At 44.0% G+C, this 24561-nt stretch overlaps 1 protein-coding gene across 1 annotated transcript in view; it reads right to left on the bottom strand.

The window, feature by feature from the left end:
• Positions 1-8301: 8301 nt before the first annotated feature.
• The window catches only part of LOC121731102 (glutamate receptor-interacting protein 2), a 143142-nt gene continuing 126882 nt past the window's right edge, over positions 8302-24561 (bottom strand). Inside the window, exons 3-17 of the mRNA XM_042120441.1 lie at positions 22713-22922; positions 19676-19929; positions 18748-19049; positions 17825-17997; positions 16370-16489; positions 15743-15878; positions 15457-15636; positions 15010-15208; positions 14584-14917; positions 12711-12866; positions 11908-12021; positions 9896-10153; positions 9557-9726; positions 9149-9256; positions 8302-8553 (exon numbers count right to left, since the gene is read on the bottom strand). Of these exons, the coding sequence (XP_041976375.1) occupies positions 8482-8553; positions 9149-9256; positions 9557-9726; positions 9896-10153; positions 11908-12021; positions 12711-12866; positions 14584-14917; positions 15010-15208; positions 15457-15636; positions 15743-15878; positions 16370-16489; positions 17825-17997; positions 18748-19049; positions 19676-19929; positions 22713-22922 (2786 nt within the window). The 3' untranslated portion in view covers positions 8302-8481. The remainder of the gene's footprint in view (positions 8554-9148; positions 9257-9556; positions 9727-9895; positions 10154-11907; positions 12022-12710; positions 12867-14583; positions 14918-15009; positions 15209-15456; positions 15637-15742; positions 15879-16369; positions 16490-17824; positions 17998-18747; positions 19050-19675; positions 19930-22712; positions 22923-24561) is intronic.

Here is a 24561-nt window from a genome sequence, read left to right as displayed (position 1 = left end):
GGTTTTGGGATCTCTGTGATCACGAGAAGCAATTGAGAAATCGTTGAAATAAAATTTCATTTTGTGTTCTGAAAAATCGTATGCACCCCTCCGATGGTGTAAAACGTCCGGCGATGCTTATGATGTTATAATGAACCCATCATGCTTACAAGTGCCAAGTACAAAGACTTAATAAGCCTCTGCCTAATAATTTACAACATAGTTCCTGTACTGATAATGATACTGAATAATTTTTAAATTAGTTTAAAATAATTAAAGTATTGACACAGAATTTCATTTTTGTTGTGAGAAAATACGATTTTTACGAAAGTAAATGAATGATTCCTAAGTATATCCATACTAATATTATAAATGGGAAAATATGTTTATTTATTTATTTGTTTGTTTGTCCTTCCTTCACGCTCTAACGAAGAAACAAATCGTATTGTTTTTTGGCATAAACTTAATTGAAAGGATGAAAAGTAACATAGGCTACTTTTGGTCTTGGAAAAACATCATGTTTCTAAGGGAGCTTACGGGAATATTTGCAATTTACGCGATTTTCAAATTCCACGCGAGCGAAGCCGCGAGCAAAAGCTAGTATTTCATATTTTAACTTCCTTCTAAATCGTGTACCTTGCACCGAATCAACAACGTAGAAAAAGATATCTACGCAATTATGTTCTGAACTTGGTGTGTTTAAGATGTAAAACGTTTAACTTCATATTTTAATAATATAACTTACTTTTAATAATAATTTTAATAATATAAAGTGTTACACTTTACGTAGTTACTGATAATCGTACTAGTAATCGGTAAAAATACTTTAATAAATATAATTTTTAATTCCCACGTAGAAACGACCAAGTGGTAGTTAACTCAGTTGTCATATTTTCAAGCGCAATGTAGATGCAGACAACTACAATATCTCGTAAATTAAACATAATTAGAAGAAATTAAATATACATGTGGATTCATTAATAAATAATGAAACAATGATAAAAATTTCAATAAATTTGATCGGAAATTGACAAAATGGGAGCATTTTTTCCTATTATGCGCTCTCCTGAAAAGTTGCTGTTTTGTAGATGACTCTTTTTACTTTGCACCCGTCGAAGTATTTGTGACATCTTAGGACTAAAGACAGCACGTAGAGTTTCCTCACAGACAAAAGTTTGCACAAAGAGTAGAGTTCTTCTGTTGGAAACCGATACGGCATACGATACATTATTTTCAGCAGGCAACGTTTGCTTCTTTCGATGTTAATGAATTTATCGTTACTAGCACCGCCCCAAGCCGTAATACAATATCCAATTATTGACTGACCCAAAGAAAGATAAATTTGATTTAATAGTTTTCTGTTTGTGACGTGTCGCAGTTTTTTAAATATCCAATTAAGTTTCCGAATACGACTACAGGTGTACTCAATATGAGAATTCCATCGTAGAGCCTGATCCAGCATAACTCCAAGATATTTAACAAACTTGACTCTCGTTACTTTACTGCAAGTACAGTCACTATTTAAATAGTTAGCTTGTCCGCAGTTATGAATGGCTAGAGAGAAGTTAACATTTGGTTGGGATTTTTCAGTTATGCTAAAACATATATAATTTGTTTTTGAAATATTTAGTGTGAGAAGATTGAGACTTAACCAATCAGCTACCCTAGACAGACCAACATTAGCTGCTTTGAATGTTGATTCCCAAGAAGCACCGGTAAAGACTAGTGCTGTGTCATCCGCATATGAAACAATACGCCCATTCCTCAAATTCATATTGGTTAGAGAATTAATATATATGAGAAAGAGGGTAGGCCCTAGAACACTGCCCTGTGGTACGCCGTAAGTAATATCAGCTGGATTACTAACATGGTTGTCTATTTTTACCATCTGTAAGCGGTTTTGTAAGTAGTTAGTCAGTAATTTAAGGCTAGTACCTCGTATGCCAATCGCCTCTAGTTTCTTAACGAGGATAGGCACCGAAACAGTATCAAATGCTTTTTTTAAATCAAGGAATACTGTAAGGCATTTTAAATTATTATCCAGTTGTTCAGTTATAAAGGAAGTCAAAGATAATACAGCATCCTCTGTAGATTTATTACGTCTAAAGCCAAACTGCGAACTAGAGATAATGTTAAATTCTTCAAGGTAATTAAGTATACGTCTATTTATCAGTTTTTCAATAACCTAATATTATAATAATAATTATAATAATAATTATATTATAAAATATATTATAATAATAATTATTATGTTTTTCTATTTATTCGAAGACGGCGCGGAGGGCGCAGGCGCGCCATACATGAGCGCCAGCTCCCGCCGTAATCAGGACTAGGGCGGCGGATTTGGGCATCCGTTGCCCATTGTACGAGCCCTGCCTGGAAGAAGAGCGCCCGAAGCCTCGGACTGCTGACGGGAGGCTCAGCAGAGCTTAATAGCTTGCTGCGGAGGAGTCTGATCAAGCAGACGCCGCTGTTTTTCGAAGACGGCGCGGAGGGCGCAGGCGCGCCATACATGAGCGCCAGCTCCCGCCGTAATCAGGACTAGGGCGGCGGATTTGGGAATCCGTTGCCCATTGTACGAGCCCTGCCTGGAAGAAGAGCGCCCGAAGCCTCGGACTGCTGACGGGAGGCTCAGCAGAGCTTAATAGCTTGCTGCGGAGGAGTCTGATCAAGCAGACGCCGCTAACTGGGCTGCCGCAGATATCGCCCTCGTAGGCGGGTCCGGTGGCCCAGCAGCGTAGCGGAGTAAGGAGGCACCGGTGGGTTTTAGTGGGTAACCCCGGGTGCTCCTCCTTACCGCAGCACCTGGGGAGTCCCACATACCCCGGCGACCATTCCCCCGGGCCGCTAGGGATGCGTGACACGTTTCTCACCGTTAAAAAAAAAAAAAGGTTAGCCTGTTGGCGGGTAGAGTGGCATGCCGCGTGCTGCGTGCCGTGTTCAGCTGGGCGCGGTGCGGTGCGACGCGGTGCGGTGCGGCGCGCGAGTGTTGCTGGCTGCTGCAGCGAGAGCCACATCGCGCAACGCGCCGCACCGGCAACTAACGAGTCGTCACTCGTCACCGCGCTGCACACATCAAAAACTTTATACAATGCTTTTAGCGGGGAAAATATTTAAATGAGGCGGTAATTATGCATAAACTTTGCCATTCCGCGGCACTCCAAGAAACATTTCGCACAGACCACCGGCGAGGAGATCTGAGATATTTTTTACCTTCGCATTTATTCACAAACGACTTTAAAATAGTATTCGAGTTGAAGCTTTAATTTCGTTCCGACTTTCGAGCCCTCCTCCTGTTTCAATTTATTGTTTGCAGTCGGTTTTTAAACGTTATATTAAAGTAACTTTTTCGACTCGGAGCATTTAGACTGTGGTTTATTAAAGATTGAATTGTTTTATTGCAGGTCAGCATTTTCTAAAACACCGTTTTAATTTTAACATACTACATGCACCATAATTATTAAGTCACACACTGATATTAAGAAAATAAAACTCAGCGATAAATCACGCATATCATTTATTATCTATATAATATTCTTTATTTCGTAAACAATAGTTAGACATTAATTGACGATATAAATTATTTTACATAAGTACAAAAATAAAATGAATCTAGACTCGCGACTAGCGAGTGGCGAGTGGCGAGTGGCGGGTAGCGACTGCACAACAGTCAACACAAACACTAGCCCCATTAATAAGTAACATTGATGAAAATCAACTTTATTTTTTATGGTCGCAATTTTAACGCAAAGTGCGACAAGGCTTTAAATCAACGTGGGCGGGAGCGCTGTTGGTAAAAGAGAACTGTCAAAAATATGTCAAAGTAAAAAATGGCGTTTGTGTATGGTGGCGGCGTTAGTTCCTTTTTTCGCCACGTTCATTTAAAGCCTTTTCAGTTGTCGAGCTCTATTAACAAAATTGTGACCACAAGCAAATAAGTTAGAGCTAGTCTACACGGCGCGTTGTGTCGACGCAGCGCTGCCGTTGCGTTGTTTTACATACAAATAACCAAGGTGTTCACACGGTGCGCTGCGTCGTCGCAAGGCACACATGACGGACAGCAGCCCCCGAGATGAAGGAAGGGGGTGTTGACGTTGCTTCGTAATAACGCTGCGATGGCGCAGCGACACAGGCGCTGGCTATGCGTCAAAATATTTGCGTTGCGACGACGCAACGAAACGCAACGCGCCGTGATAACCTGGCCTTAATGTTCATGAAAGTTAAACTCTATGAGTTTGCGTCACTAAAGTGCCGCCAAAAAAACTCAGAACTTTAATTTTAAACAGTAAAATAATTTGCTATATTCGCAAATAAGCGTTCGCAAGACAGCCTTGGGTGTGCGTTTTTTACATACTGTCACAGGAGGTTCATGAACGCATGACGTCGCACGGGGGCCCAAATAAAGGAATCAAAAGCTTCTTAATTTTTCGAAAACAAATTCTGTCACAACTCGCAGTTTATTTTTTAGAACGCGTAGCATGAACGACATAGAAAATATTATGTTTAAAGAATAATAAAAATATCGACCGATCCAATACTACTCTACCTCCTTTTGACCTCCTTTCGTGGATAATTTTTAACCCGAAGGGGCATAAAATAGTGGCAAAACACTGTGCGACGCGTTGTCGCGTCTCTCGTAACGTGTCGCGTGTTGTGTCGCGTTGTGTTGCTGCCGCCGCCCGCCGCCTGTCGCCGACCGCACCACATCTCGTCAATAAACTCGTAGAACAATCATCAATAACAATTTACCCTATCTACCTGTACACTGTACAGTATCCGGCGTACTGTGTACTCATACGTAACAACGCGCGACCGCCTCTTCTACGAGACCATAGAGCTACGGAGTTAACAGAAAAGACACCCAATTTTACTAAAAAACGGAATGAATTTTCTTTCTCCCTCGGTCAGTAGCACCTCCCGTTTTACAGTTATTTTTTTTAAATTAAGTTAGTTACATTAGTAAATTCAATTACATAACAAATTAGTAACATCAAATTTAAAACGATGTATAATTTTCATTTTTTTAAGTTAAGTGTCAATCGACGGACGGTGGACCTACTGACCGGAGAATTTACATAATAATAAAATTATTACAACAATTCACTGCAACTAACCCAAAATAGATACTATATTCGGAAAGTACATAGTCTTCGTGGGGTGTCAAATGTCTTATTATAATTATTATTAAAGCACTTACTATTACACAAAATACAAAACATAACCCTAGAGAACGCCCGATCGTCGGGCGGTACGCTAAGTGGCTATCAGTCTGCTTCAACAACGGTAAACACTAAATATTATGTACAAACTTCCTAACGCTTCTATATAATATTTTAACAATAAAATTCGATTCCTCGCTGGATTTTTACATAAGTACTGTACCGTGTCGATACAAAACGTCACACCCGAAATTAAATTTCTACTATTTACAATATCGATTCATATTACAGGAGTAAGCCGACAAGGTCATCAGGAGTCACAATAATTAAAGGTGGGTTGCAACTTGCACCAACTTACTATAACTTTAACTATAACAAAATGTCAAATGAAGTGTCAAATCATTTTATATCCTCAACCCCATTAATATTAGCAACAGACTTCGGTCAAATTCTGTGGCCACAATAATTATAGTTATTGTTAATAGTCTATTGAAATGTTACAATTTAAGGACCAAATATTGCATTTATTAGAGGACGCAATTTTATTTTTGGGACATGTAGGGGGTCAATAGAAGCTTAACCTCGACAAGTTTGTGGGGTCGCCACTCTTGTCCCCCGACTGCCATCTTGGAAAAAGGGGTGACAACATATTTTCGTGATACCTAGGAAACTGTACGTAAAGTACAAAAAAATGTGAAATCATAATTTGTTGCAAATTAGTTTGCCTACAAATATTATGTCTATATTATAACTTTTTACACTAAATTAAATATTAAAAATGTTATAAGCAAGAAAGAGAGATTTTTTTTATTTTCTTTTTTGCTCTTTAACTTTTTTTAATAAGTTTTACAAAAAATACCTCAGACCTGAATTATGTAGTGGTACCGCGCTAAGTGAGGAAGTCGATCCATCTTTGCTCACTCTTGTTGGTGAACGTTGTTTCATAGATTTATACGGCGGTAATAAAGACGACTGACTACACGGCTTGTCATACAAAAGATTTGCCAAGACAGTGACTAAAAATTAATTTAATTTATCATCACTGCCTCCAACACAAGATGCTGCCATGCCACATGTCAAAAATTAAAATTGCGTCCTCTAAAAATGCAAAGCTATGCATAAGCATGTAACATTTCAATGGACTATAAAGACCAAAACTGACAGACCTTAACTTTGACCATAACTGTAACTATAATTCAAATTATCGAATAAGCGTTTATTCTTTATAACAGTGCCTGTGGTCAAAAATCTGGCGGATCGGCGCGGCGGGGCGCGGCGCTCTGCCGGCCGCGACACCATCTACTCGCAGTCGGACTACAAACGCTGAGATCGCAATCTCTGGAAACGGTTTCGGTGAAGCAGACGTATTTTAAAAAGATTTCATTTTTAAATTGTCATTTTCAAAATGAGATTTCGTTTATCTTCGACCGAGATCTGGGGAACACCGAGCCGCGTCTTCGGCGAGTACTAGACGCGCGCTACTTCATATAATATTTTGCATTTCGTAGATGGAATATTGTCGTGAAGAATTCCTCGGAGCACCACAGTAACTCGAGTAATAATAGAACTGAATGTTATTTTGTAATTTATTGTAAATATCGAACAGTTTCATTGTGAGAGTCGTCCGGAGCGCGCGATCGCGAGTCGCGAGTCCGCGGGGCGATGTTCGACAAGACGACTACACATCTCGGTCGATGACTCACACGACATAACGAGTGATTATAAAATGTACTGACGGACCTATGTAATTTGGTCGTGTTATAACAAACCCAGCCGAGGGATCACGAGTCACGACTAACATTGAATGAGGATATTTGATATTTTATTTGCCACCCAGGTTCAGCTGTAACAACAGTAGAAATAGGAAAGAATCGACATACTGATAGATTTAAGTGACATAATAGCGGATTTCCTTTGTCTAACCCCGCGCTCCATTTGATGTTAAAAACGATCTAAATGCTCAAATTTGAGGAATTTTGAGCGTTTTGATCGTATTTAACATCAAATGGAACGCGCGGTACTTTCGAGCGTTTTGATCGTTTTTAACATCAAAATATGGAACGCGGGGTAACTGTCACTTTGTCTATTCTTCCGTAGAAAGAAACCACTTCTATGGTGACCGTGCTAAGCCTGCGGGTACCGAGTATTTTGTCTATTTGATACGATAGCAGGTAGACCCTAAGGCTACATAGCGGCACCTGCTGCCTTAGCATGGCGTTGCCCAGTCGATTCTTCAAAGAATATAATGCTTTCTAAATTTCTTTTTCTCACCTCCGGGCGGAAAACGTCAACTTTCTTCCCGCTACGCTTACCGATGTTGCCGTTTTCCGCCTCCGTCGATGACAAAAATAGTATACGCATCATGGACAGTAAATAAGAAAGCCTCAGATCACATGTTTGTTGACCTCGGCTTCGCCTCGGCCAACAATTACATGTGATCTGAGACATTTCTTATTTTCCTGCCCTAGGTGCGTAATGTAGGTACTATTCCCCGAGCATGGCGCTACCCATCGACATTGGTTTCAAAGTGGACAAAGACAAGAAACTCTTTCCATAGCAACGGTAATGTACCACTGATTTTAATACTTTTAGATATCAAAGAACTAAGAAGCTAATGATGTCACAAAATATTTTTTTGGTAGGTATGTCGAGGACTTTTGTAATGTAGATTATTCCGATGGAAATAAAGTAAGGAAGTTTCAAGAAAGTAAGTTGTCAAATGCGGACAAAAATGGTCGTCATGCTTGAAAATGATAGCGGAAAAAATCGAGATATGAAAGAAACTTTCTTATTTCGAACTGACAGTTCTTCCGGTAAATCTGTCAAAGTTTAGATTCTTTCGTACGTCTAGTGACGCCATAATATGCTAAGGCAGCTGGTGGCAAATAGAATATCAACCACCCTCACTGACTTTATCTGACCAAATGACGTCGCGTAGGTCCGTCGACTGCCTATGAACCAATTTCTTCGATGGTGCATTTGTTTCACCATGTAAGTACAATTTTTAAGAATTTCGTTCGATTTTCATGGTACGATTAGATTTGTTTGATTTTAGATATAAATATTGATGAAGAAATTACATAATGTTAAAAAAAGATATACAACGAATATAATTATTATGTAGCCACAAATTTTTAAAAAACTTTTGTGTTTATTTATCTATAATCACTCATCACTCGTTCAAATCCGTAACAAACGAACACACTCGACGACTCCCCCGGAGATCGGAGCTCTCGCACTGCGGTCGCGGCGATCGCGTAATGCGTACTCGTATTGTAATAACTATTAACTATCTAGAAACGTCCGGGACGAGTTCGGGGCACTCTTAGAGGCGAGTCGAGCACTATATAGTTTTAGTCACGACACTACTGTCACTCTGGCTGGAGGCGTCGTCCAGTCTGATGGGTTTCGGCTCCTGAAACAAATGAGACGCATGAGACGCGAGACGTTAGCGCGAGAGCGAGAAGGCCTCGCCGAGCGAGCGGCAAAGTTTTTGTGATGTGAGATGTTCATTATTATTATATAATGAACATCTCACATCACAAAAACTTTCCTATTATATTTGAATTAATGAAAACGATAACATAAATATTTGAACTCGGACGTGCTTCGGCACCGATTACGTATTCATACGATCCTCTCGTTCCCGGGATCAAAGACAATCCCGGGCTAGGCGGCGAGCGCTCGCGACAGTAGCGGGGGTCGGAGTCGATCTCTCCGCGGGGGTAAGATGCCGATGTCGACTGGCCGTCATCGCCGTCGTCACGATGACGCCCGCACCTCCGTTGTGCCAAACTTCGTTAAACGCGCGGGAACCGTACATTTTTCTGGGATAAAATGTATTCTATGTAAGGACATTTGAGTACCGGGAAAGGTCGGGACTCAAATTATCTCCATGCCCAGCAAAATTGGTTCAGCGGCCTGGACGTGAAGAGGTAACAGACAGACAGACAGACAGACAGACACACTTTCGCATTTATAATAATATTAGTGTGGATGAGAGTGGTCACCCGTGAGGCGGCGGCGCGCTGCACGACGATCTCGAGGCGGTCGCCGGCGGCGGCGATGAGCGGCACCGTCAGGCAGCAGTCGAACTCCACCGTGCGAGTGCCGTTCACCTGCACGACACACGATATGTCATTATACGTCACATCCTGACACGTCACATAAATCAAGGTGTAACAAAGGGATTATACTTTAGGGTGTGTATGAGTCCCCTGTATAAAAGTTCACTGTGAAAGTAGCAACTCTGATAGAATATACGATTGCTTAAAGTTTTGTATGGGCAAAAACATGGTGCTGGCGCGCTTGCTCATACGAATCATAAAAAATACCCTTTCAGCGCTGCTACTTTCGCAGTGAACTCTATATAAGGGACACACATCACAAACGCGGAGTAGTATGTGAGTGTGGGTGACCTGCAGGATGCGGTCGTAGGGGCGCAGCAGGCCGACGATGTCCGCGGGCCCGCCGGCACGGATGCGGTTGATGTACACGCCGCGCTCGTACAGGCCGTCCGACACCGAGAACCCGTAGTCGTCGTAGATCGCGTCCTTGTACAGGACCACGCGCAGCGACTCCCCGTAACCTGCACACACACACACACGCGTGTGGTCACAATATGGGGGTTCTCCCCGACGACATCTCGTGGACAATGACATTTTTGTGATATGAACATTGTCGTAGTTCCAGTGAACAAAAGATAGGACGTTGAAGGTAGACATCTACGATAAAACTCATAACACATGTCGACTCACCGGCGATGTCGTTCTCGTAGAGGGGGCTGGGAGGGCTGGGGGGTCGCGGGCCCATGGGCAGGTAGTCGTGCAGGCGGCAGTCGCGCATGCCGGCGGTGAGCAGCTCGATGTGTCGGCGGTCGCCGTCGCGGGTGGCACGGCGCCGGGCGTCTGGCAGCACGTACTGGCAGCGCAGCGAGCTGTCCAGCGAGTAATCCGGCAGCGGCAACTCGCGCCGCACCTTGTCCGGCACCGCGTACTCGATCACGTCCGTATCCACTGTGGATTGAGATTAGTGCACTTTAAAATCGCGTCCGTTTCCGAGAAACCGTGTATTCTTATGTTTATAAGCTCCTAGCGAAGTTTGGTCTTCACGGATCCGTATATCCCGTTCTAATTCTAGGCATCTCGACATGTGACCATTATGATTAAATTAAAAGAGGAACCACAAAAAGTAGCTCAGTGTCGCCGTGGTCACTGTCATCATCACTGAGTAGACGTAGAAGCAAACAGATTTTAGTATACAACATATCATTTTTTTTTTGTTTGAACGCGCTAATCTCAGGAACTACTGGTCTGATTAAATAAATTCTTTCATTGTTGAATAGCCCATTTATCGAGGAAGGCTATAGGCTATACTTTATCACGCTAAGACTAATATGAGCGAAGAAATAGAGGAAAATGTGGAAAAAACGGGAGGAAATATATTTGATAGGGCTTATATTTTGAACGCGCTAATCTCAGGAACTACTGGTTCGATTTAAAAAAAAAAATCAGGGTTAGATAGCCCATTTATCGAGAAAGGCTATAGGCTACATTTTACCATGCTAACGCTAAAAAAAGCGAAGAAATAGAGGAAAATGTGGAAAAAACGGGGGAAATTATTTGAAAGGGCTTATTTCACGAACTACTGGAGCAATTTTTCTGTTATTTGGCACAGATAAGAAGTAGACCAGGTGAAGGATTATAGGCTATTTTTGTGGACTAATAATTATTTGTCTTTGAAATATCTAATTTACGCGGGCGAAGCCGCGCGGAACGTCTAGTTATATATATTATACTGTGACTTGAGACATAACTACTAAAATTAGAGACCAATGTAACAACACATTACTATAATACTCATAATAATAATTACTACTTATAAAAAGTAAAGACCTTTAATTCTTATGTCTATGATAAAAAGCAATAATGTTTGGTTCACCGAAACAAAACTAGATGTCGCTGGCAGTGTGAATGTTATGCCAATATTGGATTATGTGATGTAAGGTACCGATCCACAACTTTTAAAAATTAAGTTAACTTGATAAATACAGAGTGTAACAAAAATAAGTGATAATACTTTAAGATGTGTACATGTTCCTTGTAGAGAGTTCACTGTGAAAATAGCAGCTCTGAAAGACGAAAAACTTTTTTCACTTTTGTATGGGGAAGGGTCTGAGCGTCATGAGTTTCCCCATACAAAAGAGAAAAAAAATTGGTCTTTCAGCGCTTCTACTTTCACAGTGAACTCTCTACAAGGAACACGTACACACCCTAAAGTATTATCACTTAGTTTTGTTACACCCTGTATAACTGAGTTACTTTAAAAACTGGGACCACGAAATACCGTGCTTGACATGATAACGATCGTCTCCATAAGCATAATAATATAGAGATTAGAGAATTTTGTAGTATCTATAATATTTTAAAACGGTCGATTCGGTGTATAATAAATTAATAATGCAGCTGGACGCCATCACAGCTAATCTATAATCTTAATTAAAATAGCTAACACTGAGCGCCGGGAACAGCCGGGGCAGACTCTCCGAACAATGCCCGCTGCCACCTCATAAACGGCTAAAGCGCTGGCATAAACTTAATAAGCTGGTTGTTTTCCCGCATTCCATTAAGCGTTAAAAACGATCAAAACGCTCAATATAAATAATTACGCCCTCTATTATGAGCGTTTTGAACGCTTAATGGAATGTGGGGTTTGTCTCTCCAGCACGATATCTATAATCTAGAGTCTTATCGTCTGCACTGAGTCTGACCTGGGGCGGCAGTGCGCACGGGCGTCTGGTCCCAGGAGCCGACCGCGCTGTCGTTGGACAGGCCCGGGCTGGAGGCGGAGTGGCTGGACTCCCGCGCGCTGCCCGCCCCGCTCCCTTCCCCGCTCCCCGCGCCGCTCCCCTCGCCGCTGCCCGCCCCGCCCTCCTCGCCCTCCGCGGACCCTGCGACACGAAAAGCTAGCGTTCGCTTTACACGAGTCAGAAATCGAAAAAAAAATATTTTATCTAAGATGTACCATCCGTCACGAGCAGGTACCCCCGTTAGTATCATTCGGGGCTAGCCTTAGGCCTAGGCCCGTTAGTACCGTTAGCAGCTAGATCGACGGTGGAAACTCGACGCCGCGGCCCTACAACGTCAGATTAATTGATGTAAAGCGAGCTGTCGAGCCGACAGTATCCGTAATAGATTAATATTAGTTAAGACGGATGTCGGGCCCCCATAAAGAGTGTAACAAAACAAAGTTATAATACTCTGGGGTGTATATAGGTCCCGTTACCCGTATAAAGAGTTCGCTGTGAAAGTAGCAGCACTGAAAGAGTATTTTTTCTTCTTCTTTGTATGGAAAACAATCATGACGTGCTCGCGCGTCATGATTTTTTTCCGTAGAAATTACAAAAAATTTGCTCTTTCAGCGCTGCTACTTTCACAGTGAACACGTACATACCCTAAAGTATAATATTATCACTTAGTTTCGTTACACCTTGTAGACGCGTCGTCAATCCCTCTGTATTAGTCAGTAGGGGGGAGGGTCTCGGAGTTACTAGTATGTCGGGTGTCCCCTCACCGGGTCGCTTGCGGCAGAGCTGCAGCTGGACGCGCGGGCCGCTGTGCTGCAGCAGGCGGATGGCCTCGGAGAGCGGCTTGTCGGCGACGCTCTCGCCGTTGATGCTCAGCAGCTCGTCGCCCACGCGCAGCTTGCCCGCCTGCTCCGCCAGGCCGCCTGTACCGACACCGAGTATGAGTAACGTCTGACTGACATGTAAAATATTATGGTATGTGGGTATTATTTAATTATTTTAAAATTATATTTTGAACGGTGAAGTAGACAGTCTACTACTTTTTTATGCTGAAAAAAAAGTACTGTTTCTGCGAAGTTTCATTTTGCTGCATATTATAACAATCTAGGACACATTAATATCACGCGCTCATAACCAACCCGTCACTAAACAAAAAATACGAAATTGTAACTATTGGCACCGTTTAGTATTCTGTTACTTAGGATATAAATTGAACTCTTATAAAAAGACACACTATTATAATATACTCATTGGAAAACCTCTTGGTAACTTTAAGTGTCTAAACACAGTAGGCCGAAAACACGCGTCCGAAGTTTGGCATGATTACGCTTGCAAATTGCAATGCGCTACGCATACAATATTATAACGCGATGCAATTTCGGTGTGTCATCAGCAATTGAAAATACATTGCAGGCGTAATCATGCCGAACTTTGGCCGCGGTTTTTCGGCCTAGTGTGTTTAGACACTAAGAATGATAATTTTCAGCTATTTTTGAGTTCGAAGTGATATACTTCATACTGTGTCCACATCGAGTATGCAAAATACGATATCACCCTTCGACTAGAAATATCTGTCACTTCATTGTCAATCGCGGTTTGTATAGAAAACGATGAAATGTGACAAGTTTTTTGACAGGGCGTCAATGACCGCTACGGACAGAATTCAGCCATTTGAGAATAGTCGTTACGTTTACTCATAATAATTGTATATTATGTTTTATTTTTTAATGTCATAAATCATAATATATAACCTGTAACTGTTAGACATACATTAAAGCTATTAAAATGGCATATTTTTTTAATAATATTTTTCCCAACCAGCCCACGAGCCCGGCCGCGGGCATAAACTTTCTCAGAATTACTCTAACTCAATTTTCTTTTCGCGCTGGAAAATTACAGGCGTTTTTAAACAAGACCTGCGAAACTAATTTAGAAATACCTTTATTACTCGAGTTCGATTTTTGTTCCCAAAGTAAAATACATCTTTATTATCTCCTTTTCGTCTGTATCATTAATTCGATAAGGAAAATGTTTTTAGACAAAGCAAATTAATAATAATAAATAATTAAATTTAATAATAAATTAATAACAAACTTGAGAGGTGGCAAGGGACACCCGGATGGAACGAAGTTATAAAAAAAACAAAAATGCAAAAGAAAATATATAATAAAAAAAGAGAGACAGACAGAGAGAGAAACACGCGCTACCGCACGGCTTACAACTATAGCATTTTTGCTCTAGTTGTAATATACCGGTGACTTTTGTATCATGTAGTTACAACTTCTTCCGTCTAGCCCTCTTTCGCAACGCTCGATAAGGAACTTCGTTCCAATACTTTCATATTCTAATGTACGATACATAAGATGAAAGTATTGGACCGAGAGTCGAATCGATTGACTTGAGACACAGTGCTGGTCTGAATCGCAGCATATTTACATGCTGCCACATGTGCACGTCAATCAGAATTCAGAACTAGAATATAAGAGGGCGATTAAAACTAACATAACATTTTGGCATTTTGCATTGAGGAGGGACGCAAAAATACATTACAAATGTGACGCATAATTATTATTGTAGGAAGGTAAATATTAACGAATATTATAATCTATAAAACACAAGGCAGGTGGGGGGGGGACGAACCTTCCACGAGTCCGCTTAGTAGGATGGGCTGCGTGGCGTCCTCGCTGCCGGCGATGGTAAGCCCGAGCGCGCCGCCGTCCGCGCGCACCAGCTCCACCGCGAACACGCGCGGGCACGCGGCCGGCGCTGGCGACCCGCGCGGGGATGCAGCCGGCGAGCGGCACGCCGTGTGTACCAGCGCACGCGTCTCCACGCAGCTGAAGCTGTGCAGCGGCGCGCCCCACTCCCCCGCCCCCCCGCCACCGTCACCGCCGCCCCCGCCCCCGCCCGGCTTGCGCACCTTCAGCGTCACGATGTCCGACCCCGAGCTCTGCAGGATGTTGAACGCCGCGTCCTGTCACACGAGGGGTTCACTTTACATTATTATATTTTATCTACATTTTTTGCATCTCCTTCGAGCTATCCTTCGTGGCTCGGCGCACTCACCAGCGACAGGTCGTGGAGAGGCGTGTGGTTGACGGCGAGAAGCTGGTCACCGGCGTGCAGCGCGCCGCTGCGGTGCGCCGCCGAGCCGGGCCGCACGGCCGCAACCACCGGCGGCGCGCGCCCGCCCCCCGCCAGCGTCACGCCCAGCCCGCCACCCCCCGCGCCGCCCACCCCGCCCGCCCCACGGGACAGCCGCACGCTGCAATGCACATGCATATCAGCATTACATCAGGATTAGCAGGATATTTACATTCGCCGGCGGAGTCGCGCGAGCCACGTCGCAGCGCTCACGACTCCGACTCCGTCTCCGACTCCGTCTAGCGCAACATGATGAACATTTTAGTGAAGTAACCCCGACCGGCTCCATCTTCGCCCGGGAGAATACAATACTGAGATAACTGATAACTATTTTAGGAAAAGCGTACAACGTACGTTGACATGACGTACCTGTAGACGCCGCTGGCGGCCTGCACGGCGCCGCAAACTGGGAACTCGATGCTGAGGGTGAGGTAGCGCGGGGCGCGCGCGTCGTTGCGCCGCGACAGGATCTCGTTGGCCACGTCCGCCGCCAGCGCCGCGTGGCCGTTGATGGCGAGCACGCGGTCTCGCACCTGCACGCACCCCGACCTGCAGCGTCACACGTATTATACGACGTACGATGAGCCCCATGTGTAAATTTCAAAAACGATTGCTTCATATCGTTATACTCGTATACGGTAGGTGCGTACGGTACCTGTGCGCGGGCGAGTGTGGCGTGACGTGCGTGACGGTGAGGTGCGGGCCGTCGGGCGTCACGGCCAGCCCCGAGCTGTGTCCCGGCGGCACCTCCAGCGTCAGTGTCACCACCTCCGTGCGACAAACCCCCCCGCACCCGCACCCGCCACCCCCCGCACCCCCCGCGCCGCACGTGCACCCCCCGCCGCCGCCATCACTGCCGCCTGCGACAGGAGAACAGGGATTTCATCGGTGAATTCTTCGATTACAGACACAACATATTATATACGACATATTATTGTGGAGGGTGGTCGGCGGTCGGGCTCGGGGGCGGTAAACTAGTACCGGTCGGGTAATTAAGGTCGGCGCCGTTTAGGGTTATTTGTTGATATTTGAATTTAGATTAGGGCGCGAGGGTTCGCCTTTTCATTTCACACCCATAAACTTTTATTGAAACGAATTATCGTCCCGTTTGACCTCGTCCACACTCGGTTGCTCCTACAATTGAAGGTAACGACCGCGCCGACTTTTAATACGCACGCCAAATAGATGACGTCTTGTCGTGCTATCGCTCTTTCCAGTCGCTGGGCCTTAGTCGAGTTGGCTTATCCAGTTGGAATTGACAACAAAACACATCTAAGGGGAATGGATGCGTTGTACCGACCGTAGTCATCGTGGAGGCCGAGCTTGGGCATGGAGGTCTGGCGGTAGTTGCGCGGCCGCAGCTTCTTGGGATTGAGCGTGCACGCGCCCGACATCGAGTTTTCTGAAACACACGTCATCATCATCACCGGCTTTTACCAATTTTAGCAGTCGTAACCAAAAAACTAATAAACTAGCATAAGAACTAAGGAAACGCAATAATTTAGTTAGCACTATATTTACTAATCATTATCAATTTTTAACCGAATTCTGGTGTAGGGAGTTTTAAATTAATAAATATTTTCAAAATAAATGTTAGTTAGTTTATTTTTATTTATTTATTTAACTCTTTATTGTACACAAGAAAAACATAAACATACAATTAACATAGAAAGACGACACAAAGGAACTGCTTATTTCTAAAAGAAATCTCTTACAGCAGCCCTACGAAGAGATACAGTGTAAAAGATAGCAGATAGGATGTGCACAATAAATAGTTATTAACTAATTAAACTAAATAAATTATAAATACTTACAACAAAATCAAACTAATTATTTATACTAAAACTCTATAAAACCTATATGAAATCAATAAATAAAAATATGTTTATAATATATAAATACTATATGTACACATAATAACACAGATTACAGTGATTGAGAATGCAGGTAATGTTCTTTCAATCGTCTTTTAAACACAGCGATAGTCGGACTGTCACGAAGAGTGTGGGGAAGAGAGTTTCATAATCTGACTGCGTGCACGGTAAAGGAGTAGGAGTAGAAATTGGAACGATGGGATGGGAGAGAGTGGTTTGTTCTGACACTGGATCTACACGGGATGTCAGGAGGGCGGGAAAAGTTGAATCTATCGAGCAGATAGGATGGAGAGAGGGGATTATACAAGATATTATAAAGTAAACAGAGGATATGGGAGTTGCGACGGAGGTATATCACGTTCACGTACACGCTGAATCGAGTATTTACTGCCTATGATCATGGCCTGTGACTTGCCTGGATTAACCATCAGACCAAATGACTTAGCCCATTCAGCTATTCGATTGAGATTAATTTCTGCAATTGCAGAAATAATGTCCTCAATGAGTGAATGACGGTAAATTTGCAAGTCGTCAGCGTAGAGATGGAAACTGGATGCAATTAATTTGGAAACAGTATTTATAAAAATAGAAAATAAAAGGGGAGAAAGACCGCTACCCTGGGGAACACCCTAGGTTTGCCAGAATCATGGATTTTTTACAATATGATAAAAATTTTCTTCCAAGTGAGACTATGGGCTAACGTGGGGAGGTCGCAAAAGACGCATCAAATGACTAGCCCCTAATTTAGATGAACATTATGTTCATCATTGCTTATGGTCACAATTTTGCTTTTGATCTTTTTAAAAATCAAGTTAAAAAAGTATTAGTACACCTCAGCTACTAAAGAAGTACTAGACGGCTACCTCTGAGGAGCGAGGGGGCGTGCGGCAGGATGTGTCGGGGCGCGACGTGCAGGCGCGTGAAGCCGGCGTCGGCGCGCGCGAGGTAGCGCATCACCTCGTCCGCGCTGTACCCGCCGTCCGCCGCGTGCTCGTCGAACGCCAGCACCTGGTCGCCCGCATGCAGTGCGCCGCATCTACGCACAACACACCGCACCTACTAAACACGTCCTATTCCAAGTGTATATCCAATGTCCGCTTCCGTTTCCGTTTCATTGAAAAATGTGGATCGGTATGTTTTTTAAAACACCGAGTGGCGAGTGACGTCACAACTCACAGTACCTACTATCGGTAGGATATTGCTCTATTATTAATACGAAATAAATTTAGTATAAGCCTCAATAAAAGCCTTATCTTCCCGGTGGGGTCGCTATGTTTCTATTTTTTCTTTTACTTTTCAACAATTACACACAGACGATGGTACCACTCCTCCAGTAATGACCCATGTTAACTGATCCCGACCCAAAGAAATAGTCCGGGCGACGAGCCCGTCCCTGGCACGATGTATCGTGTGAATAAATAATCCGTCGCCGTGCGTCGAACGCGACATGTGTAGAACCCTTGGGACCCTTGTAACTTGTCCAATTTGGTTGGCGGAAAAACTGGCCCGCGATGCCTGTTCGTAAATATTTGAGGAGGTCCCCGTCCTTTGGCTCGCTGGACCGTATCACGTCCCGCCGAATTCCTATCGGAATATTTATGAGAAGTGTATATATTATGTCGAAAATATTTTCTCCCTAAGGAACATCAAAACATCCTGGAAAATAGCGACATGTAATAATATATTAATTATCGCCAAGGAGTGCACCGGCCACGATGTATACCAACGTTTAGGGCTCCACATAGGTAATGGTGGGCGAGTTGCGGCTTGCCGGCCTCACACCGACCTGTCGCTGATGGTGGCGGGCAGCACGCTGTCGATGTAGAGGCCGGGGGCGGGTTGGCGCGTGTAGGTGTCGCCGGTGCCGTACAGGTCGTCGGGCCGCTGCACCAGCACCAGGCCCAGGTCCTCGCCGCACGGCCGCTCGATCTCCACCAGCAGCGGGCCGGTGGCGAGCCGCACGCTGTCCATCACCGACACGTCGTACTCCAGCGTGAGCACCACGCGCCCCCCTCCGCCTCCCGCACCGCCCCCCGCGCCCGACAGCAGCGCATGTACCTCCGCCAGGGTCTTGTTCGTCACCGGCACCTGTCACCGACCGCGTTGTCAGAGAAGAACTTTCGGAGTTTAAAATTTAAAAACATCGCATGCAAAATTGATCTCGTAAAAGTTCAATATGTAGGAAGTTATCTATAAATATTTTGAGTTTTTTTTATGAGTTTTTCTAGGTAATGTATACTTTGTTTTCTCCAGAATCGACGCTAGATATATTATCTATAGTTGCAAAAGTTACATTTAAATGTAGCAGGTATCGAGGTTAATTTTATTTTCTCTATTTGTTTAACGCTCGCTGCTATTCATCTGATGAGCGGCTTATTTATTCCGCCGAAGAGAAATTACCGACTCGAGTGAACGTTAAGAACGAGATGTTTTTGCAATTTGTAGCTGGTTTTAGTTCCAACTAGTCGGTACCCAATGTACGTAATGTGGAACGTGGGACATTTGACAATTATTCCGTATCAATATTATTCACATGAGTAGGACTATGCCGACCAAATACGTAATTAGCTGCCACGATTCTATTTATTTCAATTACCTTATGGCGTCACCTTAAGAAAGAGCTAGCAACTTTCACCGCGAATCCTATTTATGTATTACATATTATTACTATCTCTCGCAAGTGCGCGCATCGACATCTGACAAGGAGTACTCACGTGGTCGACCTGCAGCAGGCGGTCGCCGGGCTTGACGCGCGAGGTGCGGTAGGCGGGGCCGCCGGGCCGCACGTGCGTCACCACCAGCGGCGGCGCGTCGAGCGCGCGGCTGTCCAGCACCAGCCCCCCCGCACCACCCGCGCTGCCCCCCGCCGCTGCCCCCCCGCGTACCGTCAGCCCCAGCGAGCCCCCCTCATCCCGCTCCACCACCACGTCCGCCACCTTCGTCGTCACGTACAGCGAGTTCTGCGACGCTGCGGACGATATTGTCTTAAAACTGACATGCACTGGACATTTGTATGATGGCTGATATTATAAAAATGCCTACTTTAATATAATATTAATAAATTATTTCACTAAAGACAACTAAAGACACTTGTTTAGAGGTCTACGAAAATTTGTGTAAGTGTCTACGAAGACTATACAGTCTATACTCTATGTCTATACAGTCTATACAGTACTCGTTGACATCTATACAGGCGTCAACGAGTACTCTCAGTGTTAGTTGTTGTTGTACAGGGGTCTACAAAAATTGTGTAGACGCCTACTAAAACTGTGTAGATGTCTACGAAAATTGTACAAATGTCAACCAAAACTGTGTAGGTGTCTAAGAAAATTGTAAAGATCTACGAAAGCCGCGTCGGTGTCTTCGAAGCGAAAACTGTGCAGGTGCCTACGAAAACTGTGTAGATATCTACGAAAATTGTAGAAATGTCAACCAAAACTTTTTTTTTATGAAATAAGGGGGCAAACGAGCAGACGGGTCACCTGATGGAAAGCAACTTCCGTCACCCATGGACACTCGCAGCATCAGAAGAGCTGCAGGTGCGTTGCCGGCCTTTTAAGGGGTAACAGGGGAGGGAAGGGAAGGGAATTACAGGGGAGGGTGAGGAAGGAAATAGGGGAGGGTAGGGAAGGGAAAAGGGTAGGGGATTGGGCCTCCGGTAAACTCACTCACTCGGTGAAACACAGCGCAAGCGCTGTTTCACGCCGGTTTTCTGTGAGGACGTGGTATTTCTCCGGTCGAGCCGGCCCGTTCATGCCGAAGCATGGCTCTCCCACGTCAAAACTGTGTAGATGTCTACGAAAAGTGTACAGATGTCTACGAAAACTATACAGAGGTCTTCGAAAACTGTACAGCTTTCTACCTGTACAGTTTTGTAAGGAGTCAACAAAAAATGTGTAAGTGTTTACAAAAACTGAGAAGATGTCTACGTTAATAGTATAGAATATGATTAGAATCTTCAGTTTGATATTAAATTTTGCATGAAATTCTTTCTACGCAAATAAAGCCGTGGGCGGAAGGTAGTCGGAAGTTAAGTCGAATAGCATATTCAATAATAAAAATGGTGTAGAGTATTTAAATTTGATCGATTCTACAATGTTTTTTGTACTAAGGGTCAATTTATAATAGCGCAGAGTTGAAGCGAAGGGAATTCCCAAAAACTGAAGACAGAAAATTCAACCTTAACTCCATACGAGCGTAACGCATACATTACTTCTGCGAGGCCAATCAGCGTTAATCGGGGGCATTCAGGCGAATTCGCGCGTATGCGCGCGCCTTTTTAAGACGAGTCTACACCGCCGTTTTTCCATACAAACGTTGTCCCCTGTTGCCTCCCTGGATAATGCCGGTACAGTTATGATTTTTTTCCTGAATATCTATGGCCACTATTAGCATGTCCCTATGATTTTGTTTTTTTCATTATTTTATTATTTAAAAAGATAAGAACGTCCAAAAACCCAAAAAAATGGCCAGATTTTCATCTATGTTCAAACACCCAGAAAACAAAACTGGCTAAAATATACAAAAAAAAAAAACATAGGAACACAGCTCAAACCTTGCTTTAATTTTTAATGAAAAAAGTACTTAAATCGGTTAAGTTTTGGAGAAGTAATCAGCGCACAACGAATCGAAGATTTTGTGTTCTTTTATTAGAACTTTTGTCGTGTTGTCTCTATCGCGCTCTGCGGTGGGAGACTTGAGATTGGTGAGACAGCAATACATTTTCAAATAACTATTTTCAATTTCGCCCCTGGTGTATCCTCTTAATTTCTCAGAAGTATTAAAGTGCGTTACCGTTTTGGAGCTAAGGTTGAATTTGTTATGTTCAGTTTTATAATTCATAAAATTCGCTTCGATGCGCTTCGACTCTGCGCTAGTATAAATTGACCCTAAATGACAATGGGGACCTCACATTTTATCGTTTATACCAGTCGCGGTGTGAACCGACCTCGCGTGTGGCGGCGACGCTATCTACTCAGCGCGCCGCCGCGCCGGCCTAATCCTTCTCGACGCACAGAAAATAAGTTATGGGACTTAGCTCCTTATATTACGCTAATTGTTGAAATCGCAGCTTCGATAGTGTCCACAGGCGTAGCCCAAGTTTTTAAGAGCGGTTGTAACATTTATTAAATTTATTTTGGGGCATAAAGTGTATATTGTGGTAGTAGTAGAGCCGAGCACTGCGGCGGCCGCCGGCCGTACCGCGTACTTCCGCGCTGCAGCATAATGAATTTAACGCGCGGTATAAACCGGCGCGCGGGAAATATTGTAATAGTTTGCGGGGTTGTTTGCAGTTCGCATTTTCGTTTTGATGAACTTTGCGTGTCGTTTTTATTTTATCACACTCTAACAAGCTTCAAATTGAATTTTATATTTTTTATGAGCGCAATTTCGTATTCCATTTACATTTTTATGTTATTGTAAAAATTTTACTGAAACTTTTCGGTGGTCAAATTATTCTTTGTCTGCGCGTCATTAAGTTAGCTAGTATTATATTTTAACAATCGACGCTTTCACCAGTATTATAATGCACGCTCGTTGGATTAATTTTGACTTAACTCTTAGCAGGCCTCGATCTGAACGGTTACAAATTATAATCTTATCGCAATTAACGGCGCAATATTATAATTATAATGTAACCATATGGTAACATAATATCAATTTCAGGATTTTAGAATTTAGATCATGCGCGTATCGCTATTCGCTTGAGAGCGGACAGCGGACAGCGGGCAGTATGGAGGGGAGACGTACCGTAGTTGGGCATGTAGTAGTCGATGTCGATGTCGGCGCGCTCGGCGACGTTGTCGAGCAGGCGCAGCAGCTCGTCGTTGGTGAGGCCGGCGGTGGCGATGCCGTTGACGGCGACGAGGCGGTCGCCGGGCGCCAGGCGGTCGCTCGCCCCTGCCACCCCGTCCGCCGTGAATCCCGTCACCACCGGCGACATGCCCGGCTCCGACCGACCTGCGTACAATTAATTACTCATTTTAACGAATTAATAAGGTCTAGGTTGTGAGTGGCACAATATTCTTCAAGTGCGCGGAGTTCTGCCTGAGTCAGGCGTCATTGAAACACGATATGCGCGTATGTCTCATGTCGTCAGCGAAACATAGTACTATCAGGATATTCTACTATACGCCTTACTAGGCGTATAAAATATATGCTGATACTACTACGGATATTTTGAGGAACCTCAAATGTAAAAAGTAAAAGTTCGTGATAAAGGCCTACGCCTGCATATCGTTGTTGTTAATTAATCACACTCAGTGACAAATTAATATACTATTTGTATTGTTATGGTTAAGTAATATACATTTCTCTTGTTAGGGTCAATTCAGCCCGCAACGCAACGAGGCGAGGCGAGGCGAGGCGAGGCATACATTTATTTAGATTTGACAGATTTCAATTGCGTGAGACGTTTTGCGAATCTGTTAAATCCATATTATAAATTTAGAAATGCATCTACCCTTAGATTCTATCTAGATACTATTTAGGGAAGCAGTGTAAATTGTGTACAATTTGCAACAGATTAATAGAGATTGTGAAAATCTATGTATTTAGCTTTAAATATTATTTGTTATTCACTCCAGTCTCCAGCCCAATATGTGACGGACGTCTATAAGTATAACGGGGGAGTACTGACTAGGGACAGGTGTCGCGGCGATCATTAGCGACCGGCGACCTCGTTAGCTGCGACTCGCGACTTCCGACGCCGCCGGGTAAAAATATGACTGACACATTTCCTTCGGACCTGACACCGATATGCCGACACGTGGGCGCGAGCTCTGCGCGTCCTCTGTAGTCGATGGGCAAATATTTGAAATGGCGCAGAATAAACACTAATCGCAATTCGCAGGGAGTCTCGATTCCACCGGGAGTTAAACCTGCCGTTATAATGTTGTTGCTAGGCGACTACGGTATTTTACAGCAAGGAGCGGTTCGGTTACTTAGATAATTATTGCGAAGTTTTTTGTCATGAAAAATACTTCAAACGGAGTGTAGCCCCCGCGATGTCGCCGACACTTCGCTTCGCTTTCAAGTTTTGATTAAATTTTTCTCTCATTTGGGGCGATATCGACGAGCGTTTTATTACTTTTTCCATCGCGCTTTGATGACGCTCGAAGTGTTCAGAAACATATAGATCGCAGGAACGTCCCCCGTAAAACTCCCGAACGCGTCGTCCGTAAAGCGATCGCCGGTAAACCATTTCGGGTCGAACTCGGCGGACCCGTCGGGGAGAGACCGACAGACTCGCATATCTGTGATCTGACACTATTACTCGCCGTACTCGGTGAAAGGAAGCTAATCGAAACGACTTATATTATAAAATAAGACCGAGTCGTAATTCCCCGTCGCTGTTACGTCGGCAATTCCGGCAGTCTGAATTCTAGAAGGGATTTACGAGTTACGACGAGCTCCGGCAGGAGCGAAGCCGTAATTGCGGGCTACGGCGCGGCCGTCGAGCCGCCGACGAGACGGTGAGCGCGGAGGTGCGGCGAAACTAATAAATCGCGACGAATGTCGGTGGGGGCGATTACAGCCGCATTAGTTGTCGAGCGGCGACGAGCTATTAGCGAGCTTCACACGAGCGGCTTGGCCCTCG

This window comes from Aricia agestis, chromosome 10 (genome assembly GCF_905147365.1).
Source record: "Aricia agestis chromosome 10, ilAriAges1.1, whole genome shotgun sequence".
Classification (NCBI taxonomy): Eukaryota; Metazoa; Arthropoda; class Insecta; order Lepidoptera; family Lycaenidae; genus Aricia; species Aricia agestis.
This window is presented reverse-complemented; position numbering and strand designations above follow the sequence as displayed.